This window comes from Neoarius graeffei, chromosome 17 (genome assembly GCF_027579695.1).
Source record: "Neoarius graeffei isolate fNeoGra1 chromosome 17, fNeoGra1.pri, whole genome shotgun sequence".
NCBI classification, from domain to species: Eukaryota; Metazoa; Chordata; class Actinopteri; order Siluriformes; family Ariidae; genus Neoarius; species Neoarius graeffei.
This window is the reverse complement of record NC_083585.1, coordinates 40,932,489-40,953,578: the sequence shown is the minus strand read 5'-3', so window position 1 is coordinate 40,953,578 and position 21,090 is coordinate 40,932,489. Positions and strand designations below refer to the sequence as shown.

The 21,090-nt window shown below is 40.5% G+C and overlaps 1 protein-coding gene across 2 annotated transcripts in view; it reads left to right on the top strand.

The window, feature by feature from the left end:
* Positions 1 to 20,172, top strand: part of egln2 (egl-9 family hypoxia-inducible factor 2) — a 78,104-nt gene extending 57,932 nt beyond the window's left edge. For both annotated transcript variants that reach the window (XM_060944212.1, XM_060944213.1), the window contains 4 exons: positions 7,218 to 7,337; positions 7,500 to 7,636; positions 14,180 to 14,247; positions 19,698 to 20,172. In XM_060944212.1, the coding sequence (XP_060800195.1) occupies positions 7,218 to 7,337; positions 7,500 to 7,636; positions 14,180 to 14,247; positions 19,698 to 19,750 (378 nt within the window). In that variant the 3' untranslated portion in view covers positions 19,751 to 20,172. The remainder of the gene's footprint in view (positions 1 to 7,217; positions 7,338 to 7,499; positions 7,637 to 14,179; positions 14,248 to 19,697) is intronic.
* Positions 20,173 to 21,090: the final 918 nt, after the last annotated feature.

Genomic DNA, 21,090 nt, shown 5'->3' with positions numbered 1-21,090 from the left:
TGTTCGATTGGGTTCAGATCAGGAGACATACTTGGCCACTGAATCACTTTCACCCTGTTCTTCTTCAGAAATCCAACAGTGGCCTTAGATGCGTGTTTAGTCATGCTGGAAAAGTGCACGACGACCAAGGGCACGGAGTGATGGTAGCATCTTCTCTTTCAGCATAGAGCGATGCGTCTGTGAATTCATGATGCCATCAATGAAATGCAGCTCCCCGACACCAGCAGCACTCATGCAGCCCCACATAAGGACACTGCCACCACCATGTTTCACTGTAGGCACCATGCATTTTTCTTTGTATTCCTCACCTTTGCGACGGCATACAGTTTTGAAGCCATCGGTTCCAAAAACATTTATCTTGATCTCAGAGTATAGAATCCCAGTAGTCTTCATCTTTGTCAGCATGGGCCCTGGCAAACTTTAGGCGGGCTTTTTTGTGCCTGGGCTTTAGGAGAGGCTTCTTTCGTGGACGGCATCCATGCATGCCATTCCTCTGCAGTGTACGCCATATTGTCACGGGAAATAGTCACCCCAGTTTGGCTTTCTACTTCTTTAGATAACTGCAGTGAACTTGCATGCCGATTTTCTTCAGCCCTTCTCATCAGAAGATGCTCCTGTCGAGGTGTTAACTTCCGTGGATGACCTGGACGTCTCTGTGAGATGGTTGCAGTTCCATCTTTCTTACAACCCCGATTCCAAAAAAGTTGGGACAAAGTACAAATTGTAAATAAAAATGGAATGCAATGATGTGGAAGTTTCAAAATTCCATATTTTATTCAGCATGGAACATAGATGACATATCAAATGTTTAAACTGAGAAAATGTATCATTTAAAGAGAAAAATTAGGTTTTGTTTTTTTTTTAAATTTCATGATAAATCATCTCAAAGTTGGGACAAGGCCATGTTTCCCACTGTGAGACATCCCCTTTTCTCTTTACAACAGGCTGTAAACGTCTGGGGACTGAGGAGACAAGTTGCTCAAGTTTAGGGATAGGAATGTTAACCCATTCTTGTCTAATGTAGGATTCTAGTTGCTCAACTGTCTTGGGTCTTTTTTGTCGTATCTTCCGTTTTATGATGCGCCAAATGTTTTCTATGGGTGAAAGATCTGGACTGCAGGCTGGCCAGTTCAGTACCCGGACCCTTCTTCTACGCAGCCATGATGCTGTAATTGATGCAGTATGTGGTTTGGCATTGTCATGTTGGAAAATGCAAGGTCTTCCCTGAAAGAGACGTCGTCTGGATGGGAGCATATGTTGCTCTAAAACCTGGATATACCTTTCAGCATTGATGGTGTCTTTCCAGATGTGTAAGCTGCCCATGCCACACACACTAATGCAACCCCATACCATCAGAGATGCAGGCTTCTGAACTGAGCGCTGATAACTTGGGTCGTCCTTCTCCTCTTTAGTCCGAATGACACGGCGTCCCTGATTTCCATAAAGAACTTCAAATTTTGATTCGTCTGACCACAGAAGTTTTCCACTTTGCCACAGTCCATTTTAAATGAGCCTTGGCCCAGAGAAGACGTCTGTGCTTCTGGATTGTGTTTAGATACGGCTTCTTCTTTGAACTATAGAGTTTTAGCTGGCAATGGCGGATGGCACGGTGAATTGTGTTCACAGATAATGTTCTCTGGAAATATTCCTGAGCCCATTTTGTGATTTCCAATACAGAAGCATGCCTGTATGTGATGCAGTGCCGTCTAAGGGCCCGAAGATCACGGGCACCCAGTATGGTTTTCCGGCCTTGACCCTTACGCGCAGAGATTCTTCCAGATTCTCTGAATCTTTTGATGATATTATGCACTGTAGATGATGATATGTTCAAACTCTTTGCAATTTTACACTGTCGAACTCCTTTGATATTGCTCCACTATTTGTCGGCGCAGAATTGGGGGGATTGGTGATCCTCTTCCCATCTTTACTTCTGAGAGCCGCTGCCACTCCAAGATGCTCTTTTTATACCCAGTCATGTTAATGACCTATTGCCAATTGACCTAATGAGTTGCAATTTGGTCCTCCAGCTGTTCCTTTTTGTACCTTTTAACTTTTCCAGCCTCTTATTGCCCCTGTCCCAACTTTTTTGAGATGTGTTGCTGTCATGAAATTTCAAATGAGCCAATATTTGGCATGAAATTTCAAAATGTCTCACTTTTGACATTTGATATGTTGTCTATGTTCTATTGTGAATACAATATCAGTTTTTGAGATTTGTAAATTATTGCATTCCGTTTTTATTTACAATTTGTACTTTGTCCCAACTTTTTTGAATCGGGGTTGTAAATTTTTGCACCACTTTTGCTACAGTATTCTGACTGATAATTAAAGCATTGCTGATCTTCTTGTAGCCTTCACCTTTGTGGTGGAAAGAAATTATTTTCTTTGGGGAATTCTGAAGAGACAAGTTGAGCATCACTCTCCATCCAGCATCCAGTCACTAAAAGAGGTCATTGTTGAAGAATGGAAAAAGATTGATGTTGCAAAATGTCGCCAACTTGTTCATTCCATGCCTAGAAGACTTGGTGCTGTCATTAAAAATCATGGAGGCCATACAAAGTACTAGATGTAGTAGTTTTTGTTGTGGGGTGTACTCATTTTTGCACCACCCTAATTTGAGTAAAACTGAAAAATGTGTAATCTAAGTTATATTATTAACCTTACTTTCACGTTATAAGTTAAACAGATGTTATATTAAACTTTGTCTTGTCAACATTTTGGAAATTGTTTGTGTTTATTGAGATTATTTAAAATGTTACTTTTCAAAGGCGGTGTACTCATTTACGCTCAGCACTGTATGAGCTGATAGCCTAGGCGTACAGTAGCCAATCAGAGCGCACGATCGCTCATATATCCAGTGACTGTGGATAGCATAAAAGTGCATAGCCATCTTGATTTGACATCACTCTGTAAACTGAGAAGGAACTTGGAGTTGAGATTACCCCGAGTTTCTCAGTGGTGGTGGCATGTCATGAAAGAGAGGTCTCCATTTACTGTTGAGAGAAAGAAGGTTTCACTGAGTTGGGTGTGAACAATAACGGCATCGTCTATAGCAAAATAGTGCTTAGTTGTGTGGGTTTTTTTTTTTTTTAAATATCTGTGCCGCCCACTAAAAAATAGAATTGAAAATTACATTTGACCTTTTACAGGAATGGGGGAAAAAAAGTGAGCGTGTGTGTGAGAGAGAGAGAGAGAGAGAGAGAGCGCGCGAGTTTGGGATTAGAGGGCAGGATGGCCCATTGCACCAGTCTGTTTGCTAATCTCTTCTGTTCACATTAGCCATATCTAAACCTCCAGTTTTCCCGATAGTTTAACAGCTATAGACCCTTCCCACTGACGTCACCGGAAACCGGAAGTAAACAGACCCTGCGCCATATTGGAAGACCAACAAACTCGTGATCAGGGGGAAATAACGGCAGCGCGCGGAATTTAAACCCACGAGGCACTTGATTCATCATAAACCTACAATGGTAAACTTTTGTGCTGTGTTAGGGTGTTCCAACAAAGCTGATGGGAAAGGTGAAAAGAAGTCTTTCTACAGAATACCAGCTGTGATTGAGACACAAGGGGAGCAAACTAAGGAGCTTTCTGCCAGGAGACAGAGAATAAGTGCATTACTGAGCGTCTGTGAGCAAAGGAGAGCCTGAACGTTGGAACCTCTCTATTGGCTGTTTATAAAAATGTAGCAATTGTTGCCCTTCATCGCGGGCTCGAGAGACGAGACCTGACGAGTTAGTTCGTTGGTAGCAGAACAAAATGTCTGGACACAAATCGGGTTTTCAGAAAAGGAAAGAAAATAAACGCAGGGTCGAAAATACAAAAAAGGAGGCAGAAAATGCAAAACGAGTTAAGGTAGGACAAATGGTTACTTTTCTGAGGCAGCCCGCCGTGGCTGCCTGCAGGCTTATTTATTATAGCCCATTAAGTTAAAATAGTTGATATAAAATGTTTATAGTTATGTGATGGTTGTCCTCAGTGTTCAAACTATGCCGATATTTTCGGGGGGTCCCTTTTTTTCCCTGGGGGGTGCTTGCGCTTGTCTCGGAGCGCGGATCTCCAAACACATGAGAAGCCTATCTTACGCACACATCACGCGGACTCCACACACGCATCGCGTCTGAAGTCATAACTCATCAGGGGAAATCGTGTCCGCATTGGCATGTTCAAAAAACAACCTCGCGTCAACAATGATACCACACGCAAGGAAAAAAAACAGTCAGGCTACTCAACAACCAACCTGGTAGCAGCAGTCGTTGTCATATCGGTTTATTTTATCTTTGATGTAAGCACAACACTTCGGATATGCAAATGCTTCCCGTTACACACGATTGCTATGTCAATAAACATCATTTTGCCAGTATTTTAGAGACCCCCCAACATTTCCCAAATCATGTTTTCAAGGGATCTCATGTCTGTTTCAGGGTATCTCGGATCCCCCGAGTACCCCCGTAGTTCGAACACTGGCTGTCCTGATTTAGACTGGTGTGTGTTTTTGTTTTTTTTTGTTTTTTTGGGGGGGGGTTGCGTGATGTTGCACCCGGGTCCAGATTAGGGCAGAACCGGCCCTGGCTACATTTCAGGTGTAGTTTGTTTTATGTATGTATGTACTTGCATAGATGTGTACTTGGTCTTCCAATATGGCGACTACCGAAATCTCGCGGCGCGGTGACGTCATGCGGGATCCCTCTATACCGTGGCAGTCCTGTGTGTCTGGGTTGGGATTCGACGGAGAAATTAAGCTTCATTCTCTAGGCACTCAGGCCCTGTCCACACGGCAAAGGATTCAGGTGAATCTGATAAAATTGTTTATCGTTTTGGCCTGGCGTCCACATGGCACCGGCGCTTTGGGTGCCCCAAAATGATATTTTTTGAGAACGGGTTCCAGAGTGGAAAAATCTGGCAACGGCGCCGTTGCGAAGTCGTCTGGATGAGTAGAACGGATTTGTTTACAATGACGTCACAACCACGTGACTAGAACAAGCAGCACTCTCGCTGTTTTGTATGAACCACTGCATTGCATTCACTTTTGTATACAGCTTTTCTTTTAAATAAACAAGTAACTGAACCATTTCTTGAATTTCTTTTTTTTTTTTTATTGGATAAGACAGCTTTTCAAAATGTTCACACACAATATAAAAAGTTATATAAATTATATAAAAATGCTTTTCAAAATGTTCACACACAATAAGAAAATTAAGTTATATAAAACTATGCACACTAATAAAACTAATTTGTACACACAGAAGGCACAATTTCCTCGCGTAGTCGCAGCCATCTTCTTCTTGTTGTTGTGTGCTTGTTCCTGTGAGTGCTTCACGCCGGGTAGAAGAAGGGGTTTATGCGCATGCGTCCTACTTCTTCTATTGTTCTGGTGTCTCCGATGGGACCGTCTTACAGCGCACGTAGAGGTGTGGCATGTGTATTGCATCGTTTTCAGCAAGCGTTGCGTTGCCATGTGTACCTGATATTTTACTGATCCGTTGCCCATGTGGGCGCGATATTTTTTTTAAATAAAATCTCGTTGCCGTTGTCGTGTGGATGTAGCCTCAGTGTCTGGCCTGGACAAGGAAACTACACATTATAACATGCTGTTGTGTTTTCTTGATGCCTGTACCCTTAAATAATGTCTGTAATTTTATGTATTTTTCAATATAGATTGTTTTTTGTTAGTGCCTTTTAGAGCCGAGAGAATTAATTTTATTGATTGAATCCTATTTGCACTTTTCTTAATATCCATTTATTTGAAAGTACAATAAAAAGTCTTAATATTTTAAGATCCCATGTCATCATTTTAGTAGCATGATATAGAGCAAAGCCCTGTGATGACCTGGCGACTTGTCCAGAGTGTACCCCGCCTTTCGCCCGTAGTCAGCTGGGATAGGCTCCAGCTTGCCTGCGACCCTGTAGAAGGATAAAGCGGCTAGAGATAATGAGATGAGATATAGAGCAAGTTAATCAAAATGTGTGTTCTTGGCCTTTTCCCTTTTCACCTGATGAACTTAGGACTGAGTAAATGCACTTTTTTTTTTTTTTTAATCTAAAAACATCAAGTTTTAGTCTGTTTACTGTCCTGTTTAATAATCAAATGCATTCCAAAAGCTGAAATTTAACAGTATGCTGAAGTGGTTTTCTCATAAATGTTTAATAATGTACTGTCTGTATGAGTCTAAAATTATAGGAAAATAAATGTTTGAGTACTAAATTGACATTCACAGAAACATTTTGAAGGTAATCACAGTTTTATTATTATTATTATTATTATTATTATTATTAATAATAATAATAATAATAATAATAATATATTGCGGCGGCACGGTGGTGTAGTGGTTAGCGCTGTCGCCTCACAGCAAGAAGGTCCGGGTTTGAGCTCCGTGGCCGGCGAGGGCCTTTCTGTGTGGAGTTTGCATGTTCTCCCCGTGTCCGTGTGGGTTTCCTCCGGGTGCTCCGGTTTCCCCCACAGTCCAAAGACATGCAGGTTAGGTTAACTGGTGACTCTAAATTGAGCGTAGGTGTGAGTGTGAATGGTTGTCTGTGTCTATGTATCAGCCCTGTGATGACCTGGCGACTTGTCCAGGGTGTACCCTGCCTTTCGCCCATAGTCAGCTGGGATAGGCTCCAGCTTGCCTGCGACCCTGTTGAACAGGATAAAGTGGCTGGAGATGATGAGATTAATATATTTTTTATTATTATTATTAACTAATCTTTTCAAGTCCTGTATTATAGTTTTAGACATATATCCTGTATTCTAGTCTACTGGACATAAACGTGTGTTTCTATTAACTATACATAATGTAGCATGTCAATAGAAAGGCTTGGAAAAAAAAAACATTTTAGATGCATTTCTGTTCTCTTTTGAAGGATGCTTCATTAATACTTCATTAAAAATACCAAGTATTTCTAAAAATATTTTTAAAAATTTTTTTTAGAAATGCTTGGTATGTTTTTAATGAAGTATCCTTCAAAAGAGAACAGTAATGTATCTAAAATGGGCTATTTCCCCCCCCCCCCCAAGCCTTTCTATTGACATGCTACATTATGTATAGTTAATAGAAACACACGTTTTTGTCCAGTAGACTAGAATACAGGATATACAGTATGTCTAAAACTGTAATACAGGATTTGAAAAGATTAGTTTATAATAAGGCTGTTAGTGTTTTGTTCACCTACAGTAATTCTGCTACTGTTACTCAGAATGACCTTTCTGCTTTCCTCCTCAGGCTATGGTGGCATGTTACCCTGGCAACGGCACGAAATACGTGCGTCACGTGGATAATCCAAACGGAGATGGACGCTGCATTACCTGCATCTACTATCTGAATAAGAATTGGGATGTGAAGGTGCAGTTTGATATGTTCCGTTCCTTTATCTGCTGATCCTCAAACCTACAGTAACAGCACATGTCTTATAAAGATGATTGTAATCCTCTGCTGATTTCTGGGTCTTTTCAGCATGTGTGATTGGTTTGTGTGCATTTGTCTGGCATGCATCTGTGTGTTCAGGTTCATGGTGGATTACTGCAGATCTACCCCGAGGGCCGAAACGTTGTCGCGAACATCGAGCCGTTCTTTGACCGTCTGCTCATTTTCTGGTCAGACAGACGAAACCCTCACGAAGTGAAGCCGGCCTACTCTACTCGGTGAGTTAGGTGTTGGGACTTTACAGTGAACATACTGTGGAGCCGTAACAGAAGGAAGCGCCATCAAGGCTGCTTGACGTCTCTCACACACATCACACACAATTAAACCTCTTACTTCCTTATGACCTGTGACTGGCTGCAGATTTGTTCTGTGTACACACGCACGCACCCGCGCGCGCACGTGCTTCCTCTTGACACTAGTCCTTCCTAACCTTGTACCTAGCCAACCATAACATACTAATACACACACACACACACACACACACACACACACACACACACATTTATTGAATTCAAGATCTCTCCACTGTGCTGTTCACTTTTCAAAAAGAAAAAAAATTAAATGAGTTTTAAAAATTTGTAGCAAGTCCTCCTCTAGATGTGTTTTCTCATTTTAAAAAGTCTAATTTTGTCCCGTTAAATGTTTGGTTTTCCACTGACCCAGTAAAAACCCTTTGTTTTGGGTTTTGGCATGACTACAGCAGTGTGTGCACGTGCTGTTTTTTTGTTTTTTAATAAATTGTCTTCATATATAGTCTTCTGTTTTCATTTGAAATAGGTTAGTTAATTTAATTAACATTAGCTAGCTGGCTAGTGACCTTGGCTCCTGGTTTGAATTATGTAATAGTTAGCACAACATGAGTTAGTTTGATAGCAATCTTGGCTATTGGTTTACACACTAGTAGTTATCCTCATGTTAGCTAGCCCAGTGCTTTCCTTACGGTTTCAAATACATGATGTAATACTGAGCCCAACATTTTCAGGTTTATTAGTGAACTTTACTGGCAACTGAAGTCATATAGCTCCTGTTGTAAAGCTAATATTTGCTAAGCAAACAACTTACCTGGCAACCTTAGCCCATGTTTAGTTTGTTTAGTTTTGATAATAATGCAAAATTGAGACAAGTTCATTCTGTTACACATGCACATCGGAATTTATTTGGCGTTTAGGGGTGAAGTCGCTAAATTTTGTGGACGAAGCTGTTTTCACTTCAGAGTTTGACTTTGTAGCTATTTAGTTGTGCTTATGTTTTTTATTTTCATTTTTAAGAGTAATTTTAGTTTCAGATCGAAAGTACTGTATACTTAACGTGCTATAAAATATTATGGAGCTGTTTTGTATTTGATCTCATTCTCATCTCATTATCTGTAGCCGCTTTATCCTTCTACAGGGTCGCAGGCAAGCTGGAGCCTATCCCAGCTGACTACGGGCGAAAGGCGGGGTACACCCTGGACAAGTCGCCAGGTCATCACAGGGCTGACACATAGACACAGACAACCATTCACACTCACATTCACACCTACGGTCAATTTAGAGTCACCAGTTAACCTAACCTGCATGTCTTTGGACTGTGGGGGAAACCGGAGCACCCGGAGGAAACCCACGTGGACACAGGGAGAACATGCAAACTCCGCACAGAAAGGCCCTCGCCGGCCACGGGGCTCGAACCCAGGACCTTCTTGCTGTGAGGCAACAGAGCTAACCACTACACCACCGTGCCGCCGTATTTGATCTTTATAGAGAAATTTAATATTGTGCTATACGCATTGTTGGTTTAATATCCTTGGAGTCGGGCAAAAATATTGTAACTTGATTTAACTTTCATCATTTTATTTCAGGTAATTTTGAAGGCATTATTTCTAGTTTTTATGTAGTCATCTTTTTTAATATGGTGTGTGTGTGTGTGTGTGTGTGTGTGCGTGTGTGTGTGTGTGTGTGTGTGCGTGTGTGTGTGGTACCAGTCAAAAGTTTGGAAACGCCCTCTAATTCAGTGGTTTTTCATTATTTTGAAATTTTCTGAATTGTAGATTAATACTAAAGTCATCGAGATTATGAAGAAATATATATGGAATTATTTGGTAAACAAAAAAGTGTTAATCAAACCAAAATATGTTTTATATTTTAGATTCTTCAAAGTAGGCACCTTTTGCTTCGAAGACAGCTTTGCACATCTTGGCATTTTGTCAGTCAGCTTTACGAGGTAGTCACCTGGAATGGCTTTCAGTTTACAGCTGTGCCTTGTCAAGAGTTAATTTCTTGAATTTCTTGACCTCTTAATGTGTTTGAAACCATCAGTTGTGTTGTGAAGAGGTAGAGTTGGTATACAGTGAATGGCCCTATGTGAGTACTGTTCTAATCCATATTATGGCAAGAACTACTCAACTAAGTAAAGAAAAATGACAGTCCATCATTACTTTAAGAAATGAAGGTCAGTCAGTCCGAAAAAGTTTGGGATGAGTTGGACTGCAGAGTGAAGGCAAAGCAGCCAACGAGTGCTCAGCACCTCTGGGAACTCCTTCAAGACTGTTGGAAAACCATTTTGAGTGATTACCTCATGAAGCTGATTGAGAGAATGTCAAGAGTGTGCAAAGCTGTAATCAAAGCAAAAGGTGCCTACTTTGAAGAATCTAAAATCTAAAACATATTTTGGTTTGATTTACATTTTAAAGTTTACTAAATGATTCCTTACGTGTTGCTGCATAGTCTGGATGACTTCAGTATTAATTTACAATGTAGGAAAAAAATTAAGCATCGAATTTGAAGGTGTTTCCAAACTTTTGACTGGGGGGTTGGTCAAAATTATGTTAACACTTAAATGGTAGAAACCATTTATTCACAAAACATACATCATATGTGCAAGATGATTTACAGGACGGTCTCAACCTGTTCGCCATCGTGTTCAACACACAAAACCCAGCGAGCAGCAGTACCATTTAATCTGTCACCCATGGCGTACGTCTATCTGCAGGAGAAAAATAATAAAATATAAATAAATAATCCATTAGTGTTAACATAATTTTGATTAACTGTGTGTGTGTGTGTGTATGGGTCCGTCTCAGAAACTGGTCTCTCATTTGGGACATTATGGTCAAAAAATAAATTTTCTAATTTTACTATTTTTTTTTTTTTTTTGCATTTACAGTGGTGCTTGAAAGTTTGTGAACCCTTTAGAATTTTCTATATTTCTGCATAAATATGACCTAAAACAACATCAGATTTTCACACAAGTCCTAAAAGTAGATAAAGAGAACCCAGTTAAACAAACGAGACAACAATATTATACTTGGTCATTTATTTATTGAGGAAAATGATCCAATATTACATATCTGTGAGTGGCAAAAGTATGTGAACCTCTAGGATTAGCAGTTAATTTGAAGGTGAAATTAGAGTCGGGTGTTTTCAGTCAGTGGGATGACAATCAGGTGTGAGTGGGCACCCTGTTTTATTTAAAGAACAGGGATCTAGCAAAGTCTGATCTTCACAGCACATGTTTATGGAAGTGTATCATGGCATGAACAAAGGAGATTTCTGAGGACCTCAGAAAAAGCGCTGTTGATGCTCATCAGGCTGGAAAAGGTTACAAAACCATCTCTAAAGAGTTTGGACTCCACCAATCCACAGTCAGATAGATTGTGTACAAATGGAGGAAATTCAAGACCACTGTTACTCTCCCCAGGAGTGGTCAACCAACAAAGATCACTCCAAGAGCAAGGTGTGTAATAGTTGGCGAGGTCACAAAGGACCCCAGGGTAACTTCTAAGCAACTGAAGGCCTCTCTCACATTGGCTAATGTTCATGAGTCCACCATCAGGAGAACACTGAACAACAATGGTGTGCATACCAGGGTTGCAAGGAGAAAGCCACTGCTCTCCAAAAAGAACATTGCTGCTCATCTGCAGTTTGCTAAAGTACATGTGGACAAGCCAAAAGGCTATTGGAAAGATGTTTGGTGGACGGATGAGACCAAAATAGAACTTTTTGGTTTAAATGAGAAGCGTTATGTTTGGAGAAAGGAAAACACTGCATTCCAGCATAAGAACTTTATCCCATCTGTGAAACATGGTGATGGTAGTATCATGGTTTGGGCCTGTTTTGCTGCATCTGGGCCAGGAGGGCTTGCCATCATTGATGGAACAATGAATTGTGAATTATACCAGCGAATTCTAAAGGAAAATGTCAGGACATCTATCCATGAATTGAATCTCAAGAGAAGGTGGGTCATGCAGCAAAACAACGACCCTAAGCACACAAGTTGTTCTACCAAAGAATGGTTAAAGAAGAATAAAGTTAATGTTTTGGAATGGCCAAGTCAAAGTCCTGACCTTAATCCAATCGAAATGTTGTGGAAGGACCTGAAGCGAGCAGTTCATGTGAGGAAACCCACCAACATCCCAGAGTTGCTGCATCTATTCTGTATGGAGGAATGGGCTAAAATTCCTCCAAGCCGGTGTGCAGGACTGATCAACAGTTACCGGAAACGTTTAGTTGCAGTTATTGCTGCACAAGGGGGTCACACCAGATACTGAAAGCAAAGGTTCACATACTTTTGCCACTCACAGATATGTAATATTGGATCATTTTCCTCAATAAATAAATGACCACGTATAATATTTTTGTATCATTTGTTTAACTGGGTTCTCTTTATCTACTTTTAGGACTTGTGTGAAAATCTGATGTTGTTTTAGGTCATATTTATGCAGAAATATAGAAAATTCTAAAGGGTTCACAAACTTTCAAGCACCACTGTACCTAACACTGTTTCTTTTGTCATGTTTAATAAGAATAAAGATAGTATCTTGCTTTATCTGGCCTCCACTGTGGAAAAGTTTTTTTGATTACAATTCAAATGCTTTTGTAAAATTGATTTACATATAAAATAACTCCATCATGAAGAATTAAAGCCCCTCCTTCACAGACGAGTGAAAATATTGAATAAATTTCTTCTTTTTGATAACTTGGCATTTTTAACCCAAGCACTGATGACTGAATTGATTATTCACTTAAATATGAATAATATGATACATTTTGGGTATTTGATATGGTGAAATAGGACACGATGGAAAAATCAAGAACACACGGGAAAGATGAGAATAACGGCGGTGGTAAAAGAACAGCGACTGTACCGGCTGAAGGTTGCGCGGGTCTCTGCTGCGGTGCGCACGCAACGGGGCATCACTACTGCACCGGATGGAGCGCGAGGCGGGGGTGAGGCAAAATGACTGGCCCTAGATTCTATCAAAAGTTCGATCTAAATTGACCATGATTGCAAAATATTGGCCAAAAATACGCAAACACTACAAAATATGAAAGTAAGATGAAAAAGAAAGATTCTATTGCCTTGTACTGCAAGACTAAAACAAAATAAAACTGTCAAAACTCGCCTTTTCAGTGATAACGTCCGAACAGATCATCCGCGTAACAAAGACTGCAAATGGAAGCACGATCAACTTCTAACTGTTGGAGTGGAAAATTCCATTCTACACATGCAAATTGTTAATGTGTGTCCTTCCCCGCACACAAATAACACGCTACGGTAAAAAATAGACCACAACTCATTTTATAGCTCAGAAATTCATACAAGACCAGCTACCATCGTAACATATTCTGTAAGAAACATATTCTATACCTAACTTTCAGTTTTTGTTTTAAAAAACAAAATCGCAGATTTATAACTAAATTTTTATATGGCGCAGTGATTTTAAGTTCCTACTTTTGGTGAGGTAGTGACCTTGACCCTGAGGCTTTCCATTTAGATCAAAACACACGATCGTATTGGTTTTGGGTATGCGGAAAATGGAGTTACAACAGTGATCAAATATTTTGCATGATGTTTTATTACGGTTATGATTATTCTGTGAGCGCACCAATCCTTAGGTGTATAAAGTTACAACTTAAAATACAATTAGTGATAACTGTAGACTTTTCAGTGGACTACAACCTTTTTAAGGGAACGCGATGTAGTCAACCATTTATCATGTCCCAGATCAAGCCGCCATTTTTCCACAAATCTGCAGAATTTTTGCCAAATTCTGCATAGAGTATTCACGTCAAAGACTTTAGTTTTATCTGTATTATTTCTTTCATCATTTTATTTCAAATTGAAACCAACATCACAATTCAAAACCGTATAGTTTATTGACTGAGTATATTTAGTGGGGTACCCCCACAGTACCCAGTTTCTGAGCTTTTATATATATATATATATTTTTTTTTTTTTAATTAATTTTTTTTTTATTTTAGCTGTGTAATATTCTGTAAGGTTTTGTAAATACAGTAACACTACAGTGAAGGGGCTGAAAGTAAGGTAGGTGTCTCGTGTGTATGAAACAGTGACAGCCGGGGGATGAGGCAGGGCACAGGAAGTACGCTTTTCCTGAGTGAGCAGAGAGCTCATACAGCAGAGAGCGAGAGTGTGGAATAAACAAATGAGCCTACTTCACAGTGTAGCTCTCTGTATGCATACTTTGGCTAGTTTTGCCTGAACCTCCTGTCTGCCTTTATCACATCAGACTGTTTACTACACAAGCAGTCTAGTTTACATCCAGTCGGATATCCCGTGCAGAAAATACATACAAAGGCGGTGTCGAAAATACATTGTTGCAATATATGAAAAGAAGGTTAGTCAAACTACATTCTAAATTTATTCTGAAATGTTTGTGGCATGGCCCAGCAGTTTGTGATATTTTTGCATGCACGTTCACGCACTGGTAAGCAGGCGTATTTGATTGCAGGACTCACCTTTTTTGTTTGTTCATGTCACAGATACGCCATCACAGTTTGGTACTTCGACGCGAAAGAGCGAGCCAAAGCCAAGGAAAAGTACAGACTAGGTGAGTGCCAGACATTTCTTGACTGAAACTAAAAACCCAAGAGCCTTCTTTTAGACAGTGCTTAATTTCATAAGGGAAATGCCACCAGGCCACTCTTTATATCGGTGTCTAAAGGATAATGTGACCGTATATCTGTGCAGGTTCACTGCAGGAACCTTTTCAGGAACTTTAGAGATATTTTAACTGCATTAGTTCTGTATATATTATCCACTCACCTTTCATTTTAATTAACAATTATTCGCTGAAGGTGAAGTGAATATCAGTGAAGAATAACAGACGAAGTCGAGGTTATATTCACAGATATTCACTGAGCCTGAGGCGGATAATTGTTTTAGTACAAATACACAGGTGATTATTTAAAAAAAAAATCATATTAAAAAAATTTATTTCAGTCTTCAAAAGCAGCATGCAAACATAGTGCACACAGAAATGCATCACTTATCTACACCGAGTCACATAAAAAAAATACTTTTGTTTTGAAATATATAAAATAAATCAATTTCATCTTACCTTTGAATGGTTTTTAGATCAAACTTCGTAACATCTTTAGTGCTTTTAGGAACAGCATTTTCTTTCATAATTTGTAATTCTTCCTCACTTATGGTCACAAAGCGATTGGCCGCCGAGTTGCTCTAAGTGATTATCAAGAAATAATCCGACTCTCTCGACCAATCAGCGTGCGCAATTTCCTGTAATCGCCTCCGTATTTACAGTGGTGCTTGAAAGTTTGTGAACTCTTAATAATTTTCTATATTTCTGCATAAATATGGCCTAAAACATCATCCGATTTTCACACAAGTCCTAAAAGTAGATAAAGAGAACCCAGTTAAACAAATGAGACAAAAATATTATACTTGGTCATTTATTTATTGAGGAAAATGATCCAATATTACATATCTGTGAGTGGCAAAAGTATGTGAACCTCTAGGATTAGCAGTTAATTTGAAGGTGAAATTAGAGTCAGGTGTTTTCAATCAATGGGATGACAATCAGGTGCGAGTGGGCACCCTGTTTTATTTCAAGAACAGGGATCTATCAAAGTCTGATCTTCACAACACATGTTTATGGAAGTGTATCATGGCACGAACAAAGGAGATTTCTGAGGACCTCAAAAAAAGTGTTGTTGATGCTCGTCAGGCTGGAAAAGGTTACAAAACCATCTCTAAAGAGTTTCGACTCCACCAATCCACAGTCAGACAGATTGTGTACAAATGGAGGAAATTCAAGACCATTGTTACCCTCCCCAGGCGTGGTCAACCAACAAAGATCACTCCAAGAGCAAGGTGTGTAATAGTCGGCGAGGTCACAAAGGACCCCAGGGTAACTTCTAAGCAACTGAAGGCCTCTCTCACATTGGCTAATGTTCATGAGTCCACCATCAGGAGAACACTGAACAACAATGGTGTGCATACCAGGGTTGCAAGGAGAAAGCCACTGCTCTCCAAAAAGAACATTGCTGCTTGTCTGCACTTTGCTAAAGATCACGTGGACAAGCCAGAAGGCTATTGGAAAAATGTTTTGTGGACGGATGAGACCAAAATAGAACTTTTTGGTTTAAATGAGAAGCATTATATTTGGAGAAAGGAAAACACTGCATTCCAGCATAAGAACCTTATCCCATCTGTGAAACATGATGGTGGTAGTATCATGGTTTGGGCCTGTTTTGCTGCATCTGGGCCAGGATGGCTTGGCATAATTGATGGAACAATGAATTCTGAATTACATTATACCAGCAATTTCTAAAGGAAAATGTCAGGACATCTGTCCATGAACTGAATCTCAAGAGAAGGTGGGTCATGCAGCAAGACAACGACCCTAAGCACACAAGTCGTTCTACCAAAGAATGGTTAAAGAAGAATAAAAGTTAATGTTTTGGAATGGCCAAGTCAAAGTCCTGACCTTAATCCAATCGAAATGTTGTGGAAGGACCTGAAGCAAGCAGTTCATGTGAAAACCCACCAACATCTCAGAGTTGAAGCTGTTCTGTACGGAGGAATGGGCTAAAATTCCTCCAAGCCGGTGTGCAGGACTGATCAACAGTTACCGGAAATGTTTAGTTGCAGTTATTGCTGCACAAGGGGGTCGCACCAGATACTGAAAGCAAAGGTTCACATACTTTTGCCACTCACAGATATGTAATATTGGATCATTTTCCTCAATAAATAAATGACCAAGTATTATATTTTTGTCTCATTTGTTTAACTGGGTTCTCTTTATCTACTTTTAGGACTTGTGTGAAAATCTGATGATGTTTCAGGTCATATTTATGCAGAAATATAGAAAATTCTAAAGGGTTCACTAACTTTCAAGCACCACTGTATACTAATAGCTGTTTCATTATACAGTTATCCAAACAGCCAATCATGTAACAGCAACACAATGCGTAACACCATGCAGATACAGGTCTTCAGAGTTTCACTTAATGTTCACTTCAGACATCAGAATGGGGGAAAAAGTGTGATCTCTGTGATGATGTGTGGCATGGTTGTCTGTCCCAGATGGACTGGTTTGAGTATTTCAAAAGCTACTGATCTGCTGGGGTTTTCACACACAACACTCTCCTAGGGTTTATACAGAATGGTGCGAAAAACAAAAAGCATCCAGTGAGCAGCAGTTCTGTGGTGGTGTTGAGAGAGATCAGAGCCGAATGGCCAGATGGGTTTGAGCTGACAGCAAGACTACGACAGTGGCAAGGAAAAAATCCCTCAGACGACATGAGGAAAAAACCTTGAGAGGAACCAGACTCAGAAGGGAACCCATCCTCATTTGGGCAACAACAGACAACATGACTATAACATGAACAGTTTTAACATGAAGTGTGTTTCGTTGATGTTATAAACTCTTCTTTGATGGAAACTTGAGTGCAAAACTGTTCATGACAACTGCAGTTCTAAAGTTAGCAAGTCGACTGTAGTCTTCAGCCATAAAAGCATTACTGTAAGTGTCCAGAGCGTCTTCCAAGTGTGACCTTTCAACTGTCCATATAACCACTCTGTACGACTATGGTGAGTTGGAAAGCATCTCTGAATGCCCAGCATGCTGAACCTTGAGGTGAATGGACTACAGCAGCAGAAGGCCACACCAGGTTTCACTCCTGTCAGCCAAGAACAGGACTCTGATACCCCACCAAATCAGTTCCAGGGCTGGTTCAGTTCCAGTGCTGGTGCTGGTACACAACTCGTTCAACTTGCGAGCCAGCTGAGAACCAGTTTGCTTTTCCATAGCTCACGGTGCTAAGGGAAGCCACGTCATTACGTCGCTGTATACGTCAGTTACGTCGCTACGTTTGCATAAACCTTGGCGCGAATATCGAAGCAAAAAAAACACGGAAGAAGCAGCAGCAACAACAATAATAATGGATGACTTCGCGTTTGTACAGCTGCTGCTTCTCGTCGCTTAAAAATGGCGATCTTCCGCGGTCTTGTTATTGTTGTTGGTCTTAACAACCCCCCCGGCTGACGTAAGCGGTTCTTTCCTGTGGCCCAGCAGAGAGTTGGTGCTAGCCTGGAACTGTTTTTTCTGGCCCCAGAGCCAGTTCTTTGTCAGTGGAAACAGAAAACCCGGTTCCAAACTAAGCACTGGCCCCGAACCAGCCCTGGAACTGCTTTGGTGAAAAAGGGGTATGAGACTACAGGAGGCATAGGCTCAATGAATCTGGACAGTTTAAGACTGGAAATAAATATTGCCTGGTCTTTAATATCAATATTAGTTATAAAATGTCTTTTTCTTGCTGCATAGTAGGTATTTCTTTTTTCTGCAGAGCAAAACTGAACATTGCTGATTTAATCAGATTTCACAAACAACTAAATCTACTTAGAATTTTAAAGATAGGCCTGTATTTATCTAATAAACAAGTAATAAAGTGCATTTCATAAAAGAAATACAGCAAAGCAAAAGCACTAATGAATTCAGTCTTTCTCCATGTTGCTGCATTTTTGCCGAATCCTGAAGTGTCATCATCTGTTACACAGTCTGCATCATTTATTTTAAACCCTATCTATTTGGAAATGCTTTTAACACCAGTGTTTAGTGTTTACTGCCATAACCGCTGACAGGAACTTTGATGTGTGTGAGCCCCATGGTCTTGTCAGACAAGGAGGGTTTAGACCTTCAGCAAGGACAGGCCTTTTGATGGCTGTGTAGGCCGATGGCAGCATGACGCTCTCTGCCGCAGTTTGGACACAAGAAAGAAGATATCACTGGAGCAGTTGCCCTGTTTTTGTTTTTGTTTGTTTGTTTCTTCTTTCTCGGCAAGCCTCAGTGTCTGTAACGTGTTGTTCCTCCAGCACGGCCACTCCTGATAACAATTTAGCCTTCCAGGACAGGTGATTGTTTGCAATTTGGTACCAGCTGTCAGGATTTATGCCACATGATTTCAGACCTTGCTTACACACGTCCTTGAAACGAAGACGAGAGCGACCCACTGAGTGAGCCCCGTGGACAAGTTGACCATCCAGCAGGTCATTTGGGATTCTCCCATCGTCCATGTGGTGCAGGTGACCCAACCAGCATAGACGCCTCTCGGCCAGAATGCTGTAGATGCTGTGAATCACTGCTGTGTTGGTAACTCTGACTGTCCATGATATTCCGAGGATGCGGTGGCAACAAAGTAGGTGAAATGAGTTTAGTCTCTTCTCTTGGTGTGAAGCCCAGGAGTCACTACCGTGTAGGAGAGTACTCAGGACGCAGGCGTTGTACACGATGACCTTGGTATTAGAAGTTAATTTGCTGTTATCCCATACTCTCTTCTTTAGATGCGACATAGCTGCGAATGTCTTAGAGATCCTGTTACTAATCTCAGCGTCTAGGGCCAGGTTTGCTGTTTCAGTGGCCCCGAGATGGATAAAGGAATCCACTGATTTTAGTGTTTGACCATCCACAAGAATATGTGGTGGAGATACAGTGTCCTGCCTTAAGACTTTGGTTGTCTTCAGGCTGATTTCTAGGCTGAACTCCTTACAAGTGTTTGAAAATTGATTAAGGTGCTAAAGATGGTCTTCAGTGTCCGCAACAAGAGCTGCGTTTTCAGCAAAGAGAAGTTCTCGAATGACCACTTGGCCCAATTTGGCCTTCGAGCGAAGGCGAGCAAGATTGAATAAGCTGTCGTCACCTATGAGTATGTGTGTAGATGCCTTCAGTTGAAGCTCCAAGTGCATAGTGTAGAAGCATCGAAAAGATGAAAACTTTGATGTGATCTGTTTGTTGAACTAATTTTTTATTAAAAATAAAATGTATTGCAACTATTTTTATATGTATGTATTTTTACCCATACCTGCTCTATGGTGGAAATGCAAACCAGAAACTCAGCCAGGAAGTGTCGATCCGATTCAGAGAGTTCAGGAACAATTTTTTTTTTTTTTAAACTTCCACTAGAAAGTTCCAGACCCTCGGCACACAATCAGTTTTTCTTTTTGCTGTGCTAACCATATTCATGTCTCTTCCCTTTCCAGCTATGGGACAGAAGGGGATTGAAGTGCCGGTCAGTCGAGAAGAAAATAAATAAGTCCTCATCAGCTCAGGCATCCCAGTGTGTCTTTCCATGCATGTGCCTCCCCATGCTGCTATCTGAGCAACTGTTTTCATGGGAAGATGCAAGGAGCAGGACAAGCAGGAAAGCCAATACCGGGAAAAAAAAAAAAAAACTCCCTCCTCCTGTTGGCCTGAGACTGAACAAGTGTGGATGGAAACGTTGGATGAGGAAAGGTTCAGGCTGATTACACGCCGAAGACGTCTACTGAATGGAGGCGCAGTGACTCTTTCAGTCAGAATCAGCTTGGCACCTACTGAAAAGCTCAAACTTGAGAATATTACACGAATAAAATTGCCAAAATGTATTACAAAATGATCACTACTGTACTTTTGCCCTTATCTGTTGTGGTTTTTTTTTTTTGGAATAGTAATAAATCAGATTCTCTTTGCCCCTTATATTAATGAGCACATACTGTTGGAGAAGATACCCATTTCAGTAGTCTGGTTCAGACTGTTTGGGTTTGGAAGGAGAAGAGGAAGTGATAAGTGACTGGCCGATGCGGTCCTGACCATATCATAAGTGAAGTCGAGCAGTGGTCATGTTGAGCAGGGTTCTTGTCCCCTGCTGAACTACACCCAAATAACACAGTGGAACTTTACACTCCAGAACCTTATGACTGCTGGTACCAAGCTTGGTCAGTTCCTCAGCATAGAGGATTAGCCTTCACACTCAGACATGTCTTGTCTGATCCACACTGGTGTATAATCTGCAGAACATATTTAAGGCTGTACAGCAGGAGGGTCAATACAGGGTTCACTGACTGATTTCTACGTGTGTGGATGTGTTTTATAGTGAGAATGTTAACTATGATTTCATGGCTACGCCGGCAACGTTTTTCTAAACTAAACAGCCTTCTCTTTTTAGAAAGCACAGACAAAGTGAAGTGTTCGAGCATGATTTTAAAACTCTTTTAATGGCGATGCACTTGACCGAGTCACCTTTAAAAATAGGGAGCTGACAATCTCTTATTAAATGAGTCAAACAACTAACTCAGACCACGGAGTACGTCTTCATCTAGGGTAGTCTGTCTGTTTAAAGCTTACATTTCCCAAAATGCAAAATCAATGGAATTACAGGCAAATTGTAATCATACTGAAACAGTACAATGGTAATAACAGACCAAAAATGGTCTTTTTCTAACTGGAGATTTTTTCCTGCATAATCACTGGAGTCCAAGTGAGAAAATGAGAGAACAAACTGAAACAGGTCCCACGATACAGTCTTTGTGATTTGATTTTAGTATCGTAAACTTAAAAAAAAAAAAACAGGGTCCCATGATCAAACAGGTTTAGTCTTTCACCTATAGTGCATAT